The 16,821-nt window shown below is 36.4% G+C and overlaps 1 protein-coding gene and 1 long non-coding RNA gene across 2 annotated transcripts; both read left to right on the top strand.

Moving 5' to 3' along the window:
- Positions 1 to 570: 570 nt before the first annotated feature.
- Positions 571 to 7,591, top strand: LOC104446540 (probable prefoldin subunit 3). The gene is given in 7 exon segments (XM_039313552.1): positions 571 to 707; positions 2,567 to 2,624; positions 3,668 to 3,739; positions 6,635 to 6,682; positions 6,684 to 6,755; positions 6,839 to 6,940; positions 7,208 to 7,591. Coding segments are annotated over 7 exon segments (570 nt in total). The 3' UTR covers positions 7,289 to 7,591.
- Positions 7,592 to 14,922: 7,331 nt separating this feature from the next.
- On the top strand, positions 14,923 to 16,709 carry LOC104441554. The gene is made up of 2 exons (XR_005551147.1): positions 14,923 to 15,538; positions 16,186 to 16,709. It is a non-coding gene; the product is annotated as an uncharacterized LOC104441554 (long non-coding RNA).
- The last annotated feature ends 112 nt before the right edge of the window (positions 16,710 to 16,821 follow it).

The raw sequence follows: 16,821 nt of genomic DNA on the forward strand, positions 1-16,821 counted from the left end.
TCAATTTGAGCTGCTAAAGATCCTGTTTTGAACTTACGTCACCTGAAAGAGTGCATTTGGTGATACACGTTAAGTTAAAAGCTGAACTCCTTCTCCCATGGAGTTCTTAGTCCTTGCACCCCAAATCACCCTAAACATTATAAATTACAAGAGTACATTGTACAAGATGTTGTGGGGTGGATCTACAACACGCTCAGGTGAGGCTCAGTTAAGTTTAGATGTCCAATAGTAAATCACTTTTAACCTTGGATTTAACATCTACTGATGTTGCTCAGAAAGAAAAATGAGAAAGGCCTTTACAGCTGATTCCATGAAACGAGACTAAGACTTGCCTTTGGTTATCATTTAGTATAACCTTTCTAAGACATCATCATCCTCTCCTTTTCTTTTCTTTTCACTAATTAGGAAGATATTGGGTGGATTCAATTAATTATATTAATCCGATTTTGTATGATCAGTCAGTAAAGGTGGCAACCGTTGGGCAACGCTGAAGTTTTGCTGAGTGTATGATTTAATGCCCTTGTGCAGCTTTCTTTGGCCAGTGATGTCGACTTAGATGCTATAGCTCATATGACAGCAGGATTCGGCGGAGCGAATCTTCAAGCTCTGCTTTCAGATGCACAGCCTCAAGCTGTTCATGATTTTCTCGACAGTAGGAAGAGCGATCAGCATGGGAAAAAGCCAATTATAACCGATTCTCTTCTGAAGTCCGTTGCTTTGAAGGGAAGACTGGGTGCGTTTGGGAAGACTTTTGGGGGAAAGTCTTTAGGAAAATGCAAACACCTTTGAGTTAAAGATGTTTTTCAAAATACATTTGTGTTTGATAAATTATACTTTGAAAGTCCTTTGTGAAGCACTTTGAGCAAAATAGTGTTTGGGGAATTATATTTACAAAGCATCTTTGTGGTAAAAAAAAAAATTATCAATTGATCATGGCTCAGCAAAGCAGAATGGAAGTCTAGCCCCAATCGAGAAAAGCTAATCTTAGCACAGACTTTCTCAAGTTCTATCCATCACAAGGAGGTTAATCATTTTACCATGCAAAATCTTATTTTTTAAGGATACGTCACTAATTAGTTATTAGTAGGCTGATTAAAAAAGTTGATCCTTTTTAGTATGATGAGCAAAACAAAAGAATTTAATATCCGGTATTTCTAGCCTAAAGATAAAGGAAGAGATTTCTCATTGAACAAACAAAAAAAGATAAAAGGGGATCCATTATGCCTTGGTCACACCGGATGTTGGGCAAATTCTATGAGATATTGCATTGAACTTTGGTCTATATGTAAAAGAACATAGAGGAGTCAAATGCTTTCTCTAGAATTATATATGGAGATTCTGGATTCTCTGAAAAGATATATATATAAGCACCAACCATAAAACTTTTTGTGTCATGAAAATGCCCAAAGATACGATAATTTATGTTTTGACATAATTTCCAAATGTGACTCTAAATAAGATTTTTATTACATATATACATATCTCCTAATTCTAGGAGGGTAGCATATACATTTGAAAGCGAAATGAACTTAGTACATTTAAATTTAACAAAATATCACCTAAATACATGAAAAAAGTGAAAAATACCATATTAAAAAGGAAAAGTTGTATATAAATTGTGGGTGGGCCTAATTAGATCCAAATATTTTTTTGTGATACCAAAATCTCCAAACTTTTGTTTTGCGACACTAAATTTTAAGGGTGAATGTATAGAGAATTTTTATATCATAAGAAAAAGTTTTGGATATATATACAAATTTGGAATTCCTGAAGCCAAAAAAAAGTGTGAGGGTAGACGGTGACCAAACTGCCCTCACTTCTTGACGGATTTCCGTAAAAAATATCCGGACCGTGAAAAATCCCCTACTCTTCCCTCGGTCACCGCAAGCCTCCGCCACTCGCCGCCGCGTCGCCGTCGACGTCGCCGTCGTATCCCCTTCCCGTGCCATCACTCCTCGTCATCGAGCCGCCCCCGGCCATCGCCTGCGCCGATCGTTTCGCGTTCCGTCTCGGCCAAGCCACCATCTCTCTCCCTCTCTCCCCGTGTTTCCTCTTCGAAGCAATTATTTTGTCAATCTGAACGGCTTTTTCACTTACGAAGGAAGGCCGCCTGTAACTTCTAGGCAAACCCAGCGAAAGTGAGAGAGATCTCTCTCCGTTGCATTATCAAGTTGCTACGAGGATCAGACTCGGACTTCCCAAGTCACCGGGCAGACCCAATTCGGAGATCCATCTCTCCATCTTCCTTCCAGAATGAAGAGAAAGAGGGAGGAAAAAGAGACGGCGATTGCAGCTGGGACAGGCCGCAGCCGTGATGGCGGATCGGGGAGGGGTTACGATGTGTTCCTGAGTTTAGGGCTTTTGCTTCCGCTGGGCGCGTCCGGTTGTTTTAGTAAGTGGGATTGCGTTGGATCAATTTTTTCGATGCTCTGTGGAAATTTTCCTGCATAAGCAGGCTGAAGGTGCTGGTGAAAGAGATGTTTGATGAAATTTTGGATTTTTTTGTGTATTTTTTTTTGGGGTGTCTTAAGAGTAGTAGTGGTGATTGGTGGGATGATGCTTGCAGGCTGCAGCAATACAAGCTGGTCGAGATGAGACTCCTAGCTCAACAAAGGGATCTTCAGGTGTGATGTTGTATTCTGCTCTGTCAGTTTGGCGTAATCGCTGGCTTTCTCTAATTCGTATTTTTGCTGGCAAAGGTTTCCTGACTTTATCGATGCTAATTTTGGGATTTGTTAGTATCGACATCCCTTTAGATGTTTGTGTATAATTTCTCATCGACTGATTCTTTTGTATCGTTATATCTGCTATTGAATTCGCTGTTGAGTTACATTTCGTTGTTCATTTTCTTCATGTGATCACAAACAAAGACCCATATTCAAATGTACTGTTGAATACTATAGACACTATCCCTCCTGTCTGCCCTTGTGCTAGCACTGGACACTGTTTCTTTCTCTTCTTTTTCTTTGGTTTTTTTCAGTATAGTATAACCAACGCATTGTTGAAATGTTGTGCAATGGTTACCGTGGAGGTGGGCGTACGTGCATGTGTGGGTAGACCTTTTTATTGGAACTTTGAAGCATTTAAGTGTGCGACTTTTTCCTTGATTCTTAAGAGGTGTAAAGACATGAATATTTAGTTTCAGGAAAAAGAAATGTACTAGGTTGAGACAGACAAGTAACACAACAAGAAGCTTGTCGGTTCTGAGTTCTGTCTTTCGTAGTGCATTGTTTATTTAGTATCTTACATTTTTTCATTAATGGAATGGGCATGTCCTCAATTATGAAGGTTGCTGCACTCTCTTGCAGTTTTCTTTCTCCTTATTTCTTTGATCTAGTTTCTGTTTTTCTAGTTCAACTTAAACCTCTTCTCAAATTTGAGTGAGCTTTACCTTTCCCCTAAAAAAGGATGAGAAATTGGCTTACTGTTGCAGTTATTGTGATCTAATCTAGAATAAAAAGTTAATACAAATCCAGATGGTCAGCATCTCTTGATGTCTCACAATGAATTTCTCTTTACATTGACCTGATAGATCCGATTGCACATGGTTTTTTGTTCCCACAGAACTTGATGACTTTGTTAGTATTTTATTGTTACTCTGTCAGCATGATACTTGTTCATTTGCTTTTTACTGGGTTGTTAATTCAATGTCTATATTAAATGCCAGGCAAAAATTCCTGATATTGAGAAGTGTTTAGACATAGTCGCCACTCTACAGGCCAAGAAGAGTTCTGGTGAGGTTTGTTGTCTCACGCAACTCATACTTCTGACTATGTGAACAAGATTTTGGGTGAATTTCCATTTATTTCCACAAGTTGATAGGGAAGTGGTGGTTATTTGCTTTTTAACAATAAGCTGTGGATTTTGGTAATTTAGTTGATGGGTGCCCAATTGATTGACGACCTAGTGTTGAAATTGCGAGGCTTTGAATCTTGAAATGATTGCAGTTACTTACCTCTGAGCAAATTAGATCGAGATGTTCACATGTAATTAGAATGAGAAAGAGACTCTCCTTCTAAAATGCTTGCTTGGCCCATTTATGGAAATGAAGAATGTCGATGCACATCACTAAATAGTAAGCCTTGTTTATGCTCTCCACGTTAGGAAATTTTTTCATTTAAAGGTACTGGGAACGTGCTGATTAGGCATTGCATCTTGCATGTTATACCTTATAAATCTTCCTTGTACTTTATCACATAAAATGGTTTGTCATTGAAAAGCGTCGGTATTATTTCTCACGTTGTGCATTAGAGGCTTTCAATTGCTTATCTTAAAATGAGTAGGAGATATCTGCATTTAGGTTCTATTTAAAAAGGAATCACTTCAGCGGATCTTTCTCATCCTTTGAGAAAGCGCAAGAATGTAGGAAGAGATATTGTTTTGCATGTTATTCCAGTTCAGGGCCTGGTTAATGGTATTGCGAAAACTGACAAAAGAAAGGTGGAGATGTATCTAATTCTGGAGTTCTTTCCTTTTTTTCTAATTTTTTTTTTTTTTTAAACTGTTTCACATTGGTTGTTCTTTTTTGGCTGAACCCTTAATGAAGCTCAGAGCTGGTATTAGTGTCTTGTGTATAGAACAAAATAAATAATTTATTTGTTCCATGTGTCCCTTCATTTAAATATGAGAATGCTTTCTTGCTGATTGAATATTCTTCAGACAGCAATAGTTATTAGAGCAAAACTCTTAGTAGAGTTATTTACGTGAGAGTGAATCTAACAAACTTGGGGTAAGAAGTTAGTCTTAGAAATTGTTAACCGCGTGTGAAGTCTAAAAAGCCATCCTTTTCCTTAATGCAAGATTTAACGGAAGAAAAAGGCTAAGATTTGGATTGGGATTCAATTCCATGGTCACTACATCTTATCTGCATCTTTTCCAGCATGTCCATGTCCAAAGGAGATCTAGTCTGAGGGCAACATATCGGTGGGTGATCTGAGGATTCTCATTGACTTTGCCATAGCTAGTATCTGTTTGTATGCACCCTTCGTCTTGTTTTTGGTTTCTTTTTGTATGTTGGCTATTTGGAAACCCTCCCAGGGCAATCACACATGTCAAAAACTTGTGATGCCGAATAGTTCCATATGGTTTTCATCTAAGCAGCCAATACCCCCTGCCTTCTTTGGACAGAGTCCTTCCCTGTCTCTTTGTTACCAGCTATATTGTGTAGGAGAACTTAAAATTTGGCCATCTCATTCTCTAATGGTTACCAGTCTCTGCATAAATGGTGAATCCTACCAATACCTTTTGCCATCAACAAAGTTTCCTGCTCATGTGCTATAATAGCCATATCTCTGCAGTGGACAAGAACCTGTGAGATTTGTCCCACACGATTAGTCCTTAGCATCAACTATGGGTCGCCAGGCACTCAGCCCCTCTGCCAAGACCGTTCTCTCTCTCTCTCTCTCTCTCACACACACACACACACACACACACACATCTCTCTCTCTGACACACACACACATACATGCACACACGCAAACACGGACAAACACAAGTACTACTATGTGCTGCCTCCATCTTTCTTTGCACTGAGCTTTACTCCATTAAATAGGCTATGATCGTGCTGACAATACATAAACAAAGGTGTGGTATTTCTCTCAATATGAAAATCCAGGATTTGAATTGGTCAATGATTTCAAATTGGGGCGCCTTGATGCAACAATTAGTTCACCACTCCATTCCACCACAATAATATGGTTTTGTTTCCTCTCTTATTTATTTGATATGTATACCTGCATAATGACTGAAGCAAACTGGCTTATTTGCTATAGCAAAGTGACCTGTGATTGAGGATGCCATTACATGCGTGCACAATGAGCTTGAGTTTCTATTACGGTAAGATTGAATTATGGCCTCAGAACTGGAATTTAAGTTTGAAATTCAAGCTGAACACTTTTCGGTGCATGTATTTTAACTGAGGATACTTAATGGGTATCTGTCAGCCTTGTGCTGCTGATGTTGAGCTTTTCACAAGTAAACTTGATATCGCATAACCAGATCATATTTTTTCAATCCGGAGTTCTTTCTCATTATATCCACTGGAGTTCTTTGTATTGTCTTAGAATCCACCAATTTTTTCCTTTGCAGTTTCTGTTTTTCATCTGGAATCCTCGACAATCTATCAGTCATCTTTTATATATGATGTCAACTAAATTTTTCTCATAATCTTGTTATGCCAAAACATATTATCTTAAAAAAATATTCTTGTTCCTCGATGCTCTCTTAGCCAATCATATTACCCCTTTCTATCTTTACAAAGCAAATGGAGGATAGGCTAGTTTAATTCTTGCCATACTAGGAACTAATTTTGGTACGGTTGACATGATGTGAAATATCCAATTGTTGTTTCTCCTTTGCAAATACACTTCTGGAAGCAATATTCCTAATAATCTAGGTTAGTGCTTTTGAAGAGCCCATGCTGATCTCAATAATGGGATGGTTTTAGATTTGAACGCCTGAATATCACCAGTAATATTTAGCTAGTTGCTTTGGTGTCTAAAGGTCCGATTAGAAACTGACATGGGGTGGGATTAGTGTATTGGGCTTAAGACCTAAGACTATCAAAACTTATATGGCGCAAAAGATAATAGGCACCAAGCTGACTGGTTTTCATGACTCTTTATTTTGTATACAGGCACTCCTTGCTGATTTTGAAGTCTCTGAAGGCATATATCCTCGAGCTCGCCATTGAAGATACTGATTCAGTGTGTCTATGGCTGGGAGCAAATGTTATGTTGGAGTATTCATGTGAAGAGGTTGTACTTGAGTTTAAGCAATGTCCCTTTCTCTCCAATAATGATGTCAAGTATCTTATTTATTGCATAAATTTATGTTGCAGGCCACAACCCGTCTACAAAAGAACTTAGAAAATGCTAAAGCAAGGTTAGAAGTTCTTGTTGCTAATCTACAATTCTTAAGGGAGCAAGTAACAATCACGCGGGTAAGTCAGAATTATTTGGCTAGGTCTATTAGGGTCGCACTACTGTTGTTCTGAATTTTCTAACTGGCGTGAAGCTATAAATTGGGAAGACATGTTAATTGGTGATAAGTTGGAGTGTGGTAGATTTGCACGAATGTTAACTTGAAAAAAATTCAAAGCTTGTTGGGATCATGACAATTAGGCTGGTGGCCCTGGGAAATTTTATTTCACTTTTTTTTTTTTTTGGGGGTTTGAAACAGCCCTTGAAGGTGAATTTTTATTTGGCAGGTTACGATTGCTCGTGTGTATAATTGGGATGTTCACCAAAAGAGAATCCGTCAAGCTAGTGTTCCTGCCAAAGACTCTTAAAGGAGTCTTTTCAACTCGGATCATGGTAGGAGAATGCGTACTCCTGGATGAGAGTATGACTTTGATCTCCCCATTTTCAATTAGGTGAATGAATTATGTACTGCTCTGTGATCATGGTTAAGACTGACTACGAGTGATTTTGGTTAGGTTGAGTTAGATTTACTGCATTACACAAAGCTTGCATTACACAAAGCTTGTCATGTAAACGATTTAGATTGAGAACCTCTTGGACTTGAGTTTTCACTTACTGTGTGCACTGTGTTAGTTTTGAGTTAATGTTGGATCCATCAATGTTTCGTCGTTTCGCCTTGACTATGTATGTTTAGTAAGAACCAATTTAAATTTGAATTCAGGGGAGAAACATGGGCTTGCCTGGGGTCCACTGTGGAATACGTGTCAGCAGGAGTGCTTTTGGATCAAGTGACTTAATGCTGTAATTTGGTTGGTCTCTTGTTGTCAGATCTTGAAGATTTCCATTATATTAGAGCAATGTAGGTAGTCTGGGTAGAAAGTCCGCGCCATGACAATTTGTATATATATATCACTAAAATCATCCTTTTGCAACTTTTAAGTTTTTGATGTAAGTACATTATCCTTACCAAAAAAAAAAGTAAAAAATGTAAGTACATTACTAAGTCAAATTTTCAATTCGAGCCAATACAGTAGCGCCAAGCGCTGAGTTCAACTCCTCTTAGATATTCGATGCTCGAAACTCCCCTCAAATCATGGAGTATTAAAAGTTTGGCTTGAGCTTCACCAAACTAAAATCGAGATATTCAAGATCAAGTCGACTCGAAACAATCAAATTAAAGAGTGGGCTTGAGCTTAAGCTCATTAACTTCAAATATTATCCTCTACATTTATATGCTTTAAGTATACTACAATTTGCAAATGTCTTCTCCTCTATTTTCGTGATTATCAATTATTTTCTGAACAAAATAATAGAAATTGGATTGGAATTGTGATTCTCTCGAGGTTGATCTTGACTCGATGAAATTCTTGGTGTAACTTCAGTCTAGGCTCGACTCAAAACTAGACTAGTCAATTTCAATTAATTATTAAGTCAAGCTTCAATTAGTCTAAGCTCGACTGCAAGCTAGACCAGTTGATTTCAACTAATTATTAAGTCGAGCTTGAATTAGTCCTAAGTTGGACTCAACTTCAACCCTACTGCTAGGCTCGCAAAGTCCAATATATGTATGAGGACTTTCATGGGCCAAATAGTATTTCCGACGTTGAACTCCACATTATGTGATGCAAGCCATTCCTTGGTAGGAGGGTCTCGCACATCTCCCCGAAGAGTTATGACCTCCGAATGAACGCAAATTTCTAGAAAAGTTGATATCTCCCCGAAGAGTTATGACCTCCGAATGAATGCAAATTTCTAGAAAAGTTGATGGGAAAAATTATATGATCACAATTCAATAGAGGCAATTAAAAGTCACAATGGGACAATATTTTTTTCCATGTAGAAAGAATGTATATTTATTATGTACACTAATTATTCCTCTGATCATGAATATACCAAGATGATGGAATGCAAAAGGTCATTAGTGAATTTGGGAAAATTTGTTTGTTTTCTCAAACAGTCTATTAATGTTACATCATGCATTACAATCAATCTACAACTCTTGAAAGCAAAAGGTGACTTGAAGCCAAATTCAAATTTCACAACTTTTTCATGGCACAAGATAAAAAGATTAGTAAGTGGAATAAAGGCAAGTATCAATTGATCAAGCAAATTAGTGTGAATATGGATTAAATATTAGAAGATCTGCTTTGTTGGGCTTAGCAAAAGCAAAATGAAACTTCGGCCCCAGCTGAGGAAAAGCTAATCCTCATGATTTTTTGTGGTTGAATTCCTTCTGAATTTAATGAGCAAAACAAAAACAATTACGTGTGGTTGTATAGTAAAAGTTCCACCGTGAAAGTAAGCAATAATTTTGCTGCAATGATCTCGGGGTGAACAGTATCTTGTCTGCCACTAGAGACCTGATAGCATAGTGTAAATAAGCAATAATTTTTTTGTAGTGATTGGACAGTGAATAGTATTATTACACATGTTGCTACAGTTTCCGGCAGCTATCTTCTCTTAATGATTTTGTTCTTCTTCTAATAGGTCGACCCCACGGCAATCATCTTCTTTTGTATCTCCGCTACGATGTGATTGGTAGGAGCTAGCTTTTCACAGTTAGTGGGCTCCTTATTTCGGAAATGATTTTCTCCATTACTGAAACATATTCATGTGGTGATTGCGCAGTAGCAAGGTAGGGCTACTGCAAGAGATTTATGTTGCAAGAGTGATGCATTTGATGATCCGTCTAATGTTGTTTATGATCTTGTGGTGATTTGGGCATAACGGTTGTTTAACCAATTATGGACTGATTCTTTAGAAGTTTGTATCGTCAAAGAGCGCATATAGCAAAGTTTATCCCTACTCCCGCAATTTATGCATTCTTACCATAAAAGCCTGCATTTATTTCATGAGTTACACACATTTCCTTGATGAGTGATGACCAAGCCTTACCTGGCCACGACAAAAAGTTGATGGAGAAATCTATCTTGTAAATAACTAAATTCACCCAATTTTCACTACAAAGACAAAATTGCTTCAAATCATTCAATCACAATTTAATTGATAGCCCCAAATTCATAAAAAAATTTGTTTTTTTTTCTATTTCAATGTAGGATTTCGTTACCATAATTAAGAATTTCACATGTCTAGTTTTTCTTTATAATAGGTATTTCAAATAAATTTAAAACGCCATTTCTTTTTCACTGTTAGATTTTTCTTCCATAAAAATTAGTTTTGTCTAAAAAGAAATTTCCAAGAAACCTAGTATGTCAAGCAAATTTAAGGATGGATCTAGAAAAATTATTATATGAATTTTTTTTTTGACACAAACACTCGTTTACAAATTTTCAATTTTGTTGTGCATATCACTATCAAACTCCTTTTATCATTTGACCAAATAAAATTCCTTCTTATCAGTTCTCTTCTATACATACATACATGCATGCATGTGTGGAAATTTATCTAATCTTCTATATATATAATGGGATGATCGGAGAAATCAAGAAGGACTAGCAAAGATTTTTAACTTATTTCAAAATAAAGATTCAAAGTGTTAGATCAAAATCTTGAATTTATTTGACAAATTTAGATAGATTATCAAGAGGGCCTTTAAATTTTTGTTATCAATCAAGAAGGACCAACAAGGATTTTAATAGTGCATTACATTTCAATACAATATATCGCATATAAAATTATTGTTCAGTCTGATCAAGGATAAATTGATCATGTCACTTAGTGTGACATTGGATTAAATATAAGGAGATCTGCTTTTTTGGGCTTAGCAAAAGTAGAATGGAATTCTGGCTCCAACGAACAAAAGCTAATCCTTCTGAATTGAATGAGCAAAACAAAAGCAATTGCGCGTGATTGTACAGTAAAAGTTCTATAGTGAAAGTAAGTAATAATTTTGCTGCAATAATCTGATGGTGAATAGTATCTTGTTTGCTAGTATCGGAGGCCCGCTGGCATAGTGAAAGTAAGCAATAATTTTGCTGCAGTGATTAGACGATGACCAGTATTATTGCACACGCTGCTACAATTTCTAGCGGGTATCTTCCCTTGGTGATTTTGTTCTTCTTCTAATAGGTGGACCCCATTCCCGTCATCTTCTTTTGTGTCTCCATTACGATGAGGAAAACAAAAGCAATTGCGCATTATTGTATAGTAAAAGTTATATAGCGAAAGTAAGTAATAATTTTGCTGCAATAATCTGATGGTGAATAGTATCTTGTCTGCTAGCACCGGAGGCCCGCTAGCATAGTGAAAGTAAGCAATAATTCTACTGCAGTGATTTGACGGTGACCAATATTATTGCACATGCTGCTACAATTTCTAGCGGGTGTCTTCCCTTGGTGATTTTGTTCTTCTTCTAATAGGTGGACCCCATTCTAGTCATCTTCTTTTGTGTCTCCATTACGATGTGATTGGTGGGAGCTAGCTTTTCACTGTTGGTGGACCCCTTAATTTCGGAAATGATTTTCTTCATTACTGCAATATATTCATGCGGTAATTGTGCAGCAGCAATGTGGCTTGCTGCAAGAGATTTTTGTTGCAAGAATGATGCATTTGATGATCTGGCTACTATTGTTTGTGATCTTGTGGTGATTTGGGTGTTTCGGTTGTTTAACCAATTCCTGACTAATTCTTCAGAAGTTTGTATCTTCAAAGTTTATTTTCCCTCCCGCAATATATGCATTCTTACCATAAAGGCCTACATTTATTTATTTCCCGGGTTACACACATTTTCTTGATGAGTGATGATGATCGAGCCTCTCCCGACTTACGGCAAAAAGTTGATGGAGAAATCCATTTCATGTATAACTAAATTCACCCAATTTTCACTAAAAAGATCAAAGTGCACCAAATCATTCAATTGCAATTTAATTGGTAGCCCCAAATTCATTGACCTTTTTTTTCTTTTTTTGGTTTTTCTATTTTAATGTAGGATTCAATTACCATAATTAAGAATTTCACATGTCTATTTTTTAAATTTTTTATTGTAGGTATTTCAAATAAATTGAAAACACCATTTCTTTTTTCTCTGTTAGATTTGTCTTCCATAAAACATAGTTTTGTTGAAAAAAGAAATTTCCAAGAATCCTAGTTCTTTTCAACGTTGTCAAGCAAATCTAAGGATAAATTGTCAGGTAAAATCTAAAAATAAATAAATTATCATATAGATTTTTTTTAACACAATCACTTGTTTACAAATTTTCAATTTTGTTGTGCGTATCACCACCAAATACCTTATCATTTGACCAAAGAAAATTCCTTCTTATGGGTTCTCTTATACCACACATAATTGGATGATCGGATAAAGAAACCCTCTTTAGGGTTTGAAGATTTTCCAAAATAAGATCACAATTACATTTTTCAATGGAAAACTTTAAAGATGAAATTTAATTAAATTAAAAATTGCACAAAATATATTTTTTTAAATGTTGATGACATCTCATTATTTTGAATTGACAAAAATTAATATCATTGACGAAGTATGTATGAAAAAATATCTTGATGCTTCATTATGCACAACTGTTTTAGTATATTCCAAGATATTCCACAACGCCTAACATCTATGTAAAAGCATCTCACCGATAGTGAGGTAAAAGATAAGTTCTTTAAAAAGACTTGGTATATATTTTAGACTAATGAAATTAAAAAAATAAATAATTCACCAAGAAAGTGAGCTTTTGAAATAAGAGGGAGAAAGAATAAATTAGTTTTTATTAGGGCAATGATGAGAAGAGACTTTCAAGGTTTTGACTATATCAGATAATTTGTGTTTTTTTTTCTTACTAGTGGCCTTTATATGAAGCATGTAATACATTATAGTAATATGTAAGGATACACTAAAAAAAAATCTTTAGTACACTAAGAAAAATAAAATGTGTGGAATGCGTAATTATGGTAACTAGAAAAAGTAGGAAAAGAAACAATGTGATTGTCACTTTAAATTGCAATTGAATGATTGAAGGTAGTTTAGTCTTTTTAGTGTAAATGTGGTGGATTCGATCTAGCACTGTCCAAAATTTAATGGGGAAATTAAAGTTACAATGAGATAATTCTTTCTTTTCCATATAGAAAGAATGTTAGCTCTTATGCACACTATTTATTCCTTCATCATGAATATACCAAGATGGTAAAGTGCAGAGGTCATCACTAGATTTAGAAAATTTCCGTGTGATTTCACCAACAATTGGCTTTTAACAGTATATCATGCGTTATGGTGGATCTACGACTCTCGAGGGTCGAAGGCGACTCTATGCTGATTTCGCATTCACAATTTTGCAATGACAAAAGAAAAAGAGTAGTCAATGGAACAAAGGCAACATGATCATTTGGCTTAGCAAAAGCATAAAGGAAGTCTGGCTCTGACTGAGAAAAGCTAACCCTTTTTAAGTTAAGAAGCAGAACAAAAGCAATTACAATATGCTTTTTTCTAGACTAGAAATCGAGGAAGAGATTTCTCACCAAAAACAAAACGGACAAAAGGATAAAGTGGATCCATTATACTTCTTTGGAGGTCACGCCAAATCGTCAGACCACTTACATGTTACATCATCTTGTGTTATTGTAATTCTATATATGTCTAGAAGGAAAAGGGCATTAAGACAAGTGTCTAGATTGGGATCCCATGATTCGTGCAATGACTTAATTGCATAATTTGAATTAAAATACAATCTATGATAACAAAAATTAGATACAATTCTAAATGATTTGTGAGCCTATTCCCTCTCACTTTTTGTTTCTCGAATTTAGACACCTATATGGGAAGCTTAATTTTTACGTGAAATTAATCGTCAGTATCAATAAAACATTTTAAATTTCTGTGTGTGCGTATGTGAAGTGAGTCTCTATACAATTGCATAATATTATATTCAAACTTGGTGTCCACCTTAAAAATGACATTAGGACATGATCACATTTTGTGTATTTGCATGTGTGAATAATCTGCAGAAATGGAGAATAAATCTAGACCGCATTCAATGGAGCTAGAGAAATGTTCAATGCCTTCGATTCATTAGAGACGTCATCATCGATCCACCAGAAAAAAAAGTAGTTGATTTAACCGTAAAATTTTGGGCCTGGCACTTTTAAGAAAGAAAAAATTTGCTCACAAAAAGAAGAAAAAAGAAATATAGCCCTTTGGTTGTTACATGGATGTTTCTACGATCTTTCCAAGAGGCATATGCAATTGTTAAATCACAAAATAATGGATCTCAATTGTGAAAACAAAGCTTTTCAAGTTTTTACAAATTGCTACAATTTGCATTATGACAGGTATCGATTGATCCTCTAATCATAAAATGGAAATAGTTGCATGGTTCGTGGTCTGTAAAATAAATGTGATTACATCCATTGATGTTTGGGTGTTCCATGTATAATATATGTCATAATCAATTTTGTGATAAACCTGTTTTATGTGGATCCGAGTACTGGCAAGCTAACCCAATGAAGCCAACATGAGTTAGGAGAGAGAATGAACTTCCTTAAGAAACAAAGACGAACTTGAGTTCTCTTTGCTTATAATATACGCAAGTCTATCCCCAAGTTTTTGTCCAGCCCTCTTGTGAAAGCAAAAGCAAAAGCAAAAGCAAAAGCACTGAAGTACGTTTGTCTAGTCAATTCATTTGCACATACCCAAATTCCACGTCAAACAGACTTGTTTGTTCGTGTGGTCGCACACATGCGTGTTTTGCAATTTCAGGACCAGGACCTGGAAAATACCAAGAAACTCATAATGATATCATCAAAAAGCATAAAGACCCTCCTTCAAGATTAAAAATGTTTTGAAAATCTCAACTTTGTTGACCTCCTTGTGGAGGAGGAACTGTACTTTTTTCGCAATTTCCACAAAAGAATCGGCTAGGACTCTTTTAGCTCAACAAAAGGGATCTATTTTTGTACATGTAATTTGCAGGGCAAAACTCAAATTGTGTAAAAGATTAACATTAAAGAATATAGAAAACTTTAATCAATATCTTTCAATTTTTTGAACCATTTGGTGAAATCGAAGTACATAGACTTCGAAGGAGGACAGCCAACTAAAATTGCCCAATCTATTATGTAGAGTAAAACTGAAGTTGAAAGAGCGGTTGCTCTTATAGCTCTACACTTATGACGTGACGTGATATGACACTTAGTATTGTGCTGTCATGTGGTCCAATGACCTTACAAATTATTTGGATACACGGTATTGGATACACGGTATTGGATAAACTACACATGTATCAAAGAAGGTAACAAAAGATGGGGTTGCGTAAATTTTCAGTTGCTGAAGTAGCGTAGAAGAAGTGTATTAAGCTAGACTTGAGCCTCTACAACAGCATCAATGGGTTCTGATAGTCTTGTGACATCGAGCATAGGGCGATTTCTCATATCTGTTGTGACATCTTTGTGGCATGAAGTGATCTTTTGTTTTCCTCAGGAGTCATGAGTTCATCTATCTCTGAATAACTCCAATTCACTTTCCTTTCTTGGGATCCTTTTTCTTTATTTTATATTTGTCCAGTTATGTGCTCTTAGTTCTAATCGAGTTGCATTTGGTGTGAAGCGGTAGACCGGGACTTACTTGATGGTGCATTTCTGAGACCTAGCAGGCTTGAAGACTTCTATTCTGTGATTTTTGTTCAATATAGGAGAGGCTAGACATCCTTAAAGTTTTATCAAGGAAGGTAAAAACTCAGCTTCCATCCATCTGCCAGTGCTTGCTTTTAACGTTTCATCTGTGACATGGTCTGAAACTGGTCATACAGATGGAAAATTTATATGATTACTTGTTAAAAGAACTACATATCCGCAATCTTACTTTTCAAGAAGATGCATCTGAAAGATTACATATGAACAGAGAATGTTGGATGCTGTTAAGTAAGAGCGCTAGAAACAGAGTCAATTTGAGCAGCTGAAGATCCTGTTTAGAACTCGAGGCATCTGACACAATACTTTTAGAAGAAAATGTTGTAAAAGGGTTGGATCTACAACCTGCTTGGGTGAGGCTTAGATAAGTTCAGATGTCCAATAGTAAATCACTTTCAACCTCGGAACTTGGAACTGGTAGATTTTACACCTATTGATGTTGCTTAGAAAAATATGAAAATGGCCTTTATAGCTGATTCCATGAAACGGGACATTGTCATCCCTATCCCTCTCTCTCTCTCTCTCTCTTTCTCTCTCTTTTCTTTTTTCTTGGAACTAATTAGGAAGATATTGGCAAATTCATTTCATTATATTCCTCCAATTCAGTATAATGAGGCTGTTAAAATGGCAACAATTGGGCATCGCTGAAGTTTTGCTGAGTGTCTGCTTTAATTCCCTTTTGCAGCTTCCTTTGGCCAGTGATGTGGACTTGGACGCCATAGCTCATGATCTAATCTGTCTAATCATAATCAGCGGTTCTTTGAGCACTGCTTTCAGATTCACAGCTGCAAGTGGAGAGAGAAATCAGCATGGGAAATAGCCAGTTATAACAGACTCTTCTGAAGTTCGCTTCAAAGGCGAGCCAGTCAATTTCAGATGCTGAGAAGAGAAGACTCCATACAAATATTTCTCATTCTTTGTCTATCATCTCTCCCCAAAACTACAATTGTGCATCTCCGATGAGAAAGTTCAACCGGGGATTCTGGTGGTTGCTTATTATTGCATCTTTGTACGTCAGTAGATCATTGATTAGCATACCTCCTCCGAATAGTCTACCTGGTCTAATGGCTTGTAGGACTGTTACTTTTTGTGATCCAATAATGTCAGACAGCTTAATCCTTGCAGTGACATTCTCGTAAGGGGTATGCGACATGTCTAGGATATTCATCTTGGCGCGTAAATCAATAAGATGGCATGCTCAGGTTGGTCTTTCGGTTTCCAGTCACAAACTTCGAACAGTGAGCAGTTGCTGGAGCGATCCCTTTGCATTAGAAAATCGAAGAAATGGCCTTTCGGTGGCAGCTGCTATTTGCACGGCTTC

This window comes from Eucalyptus grandis, chromosome 5 (genome assembly GCF_016545825.1).
Source record: "Eucalyptus grandis isolate ANBG69807.140 chromosome 5, ASM1654582v1, whole genome shotgun sequence".
NCBI lineage: Eukaryota > Viridiplantae > Streptophyta > Magnoliopsida > Myrtales > Myrtaceae > Eucalyptus > Eucalyptus grandis.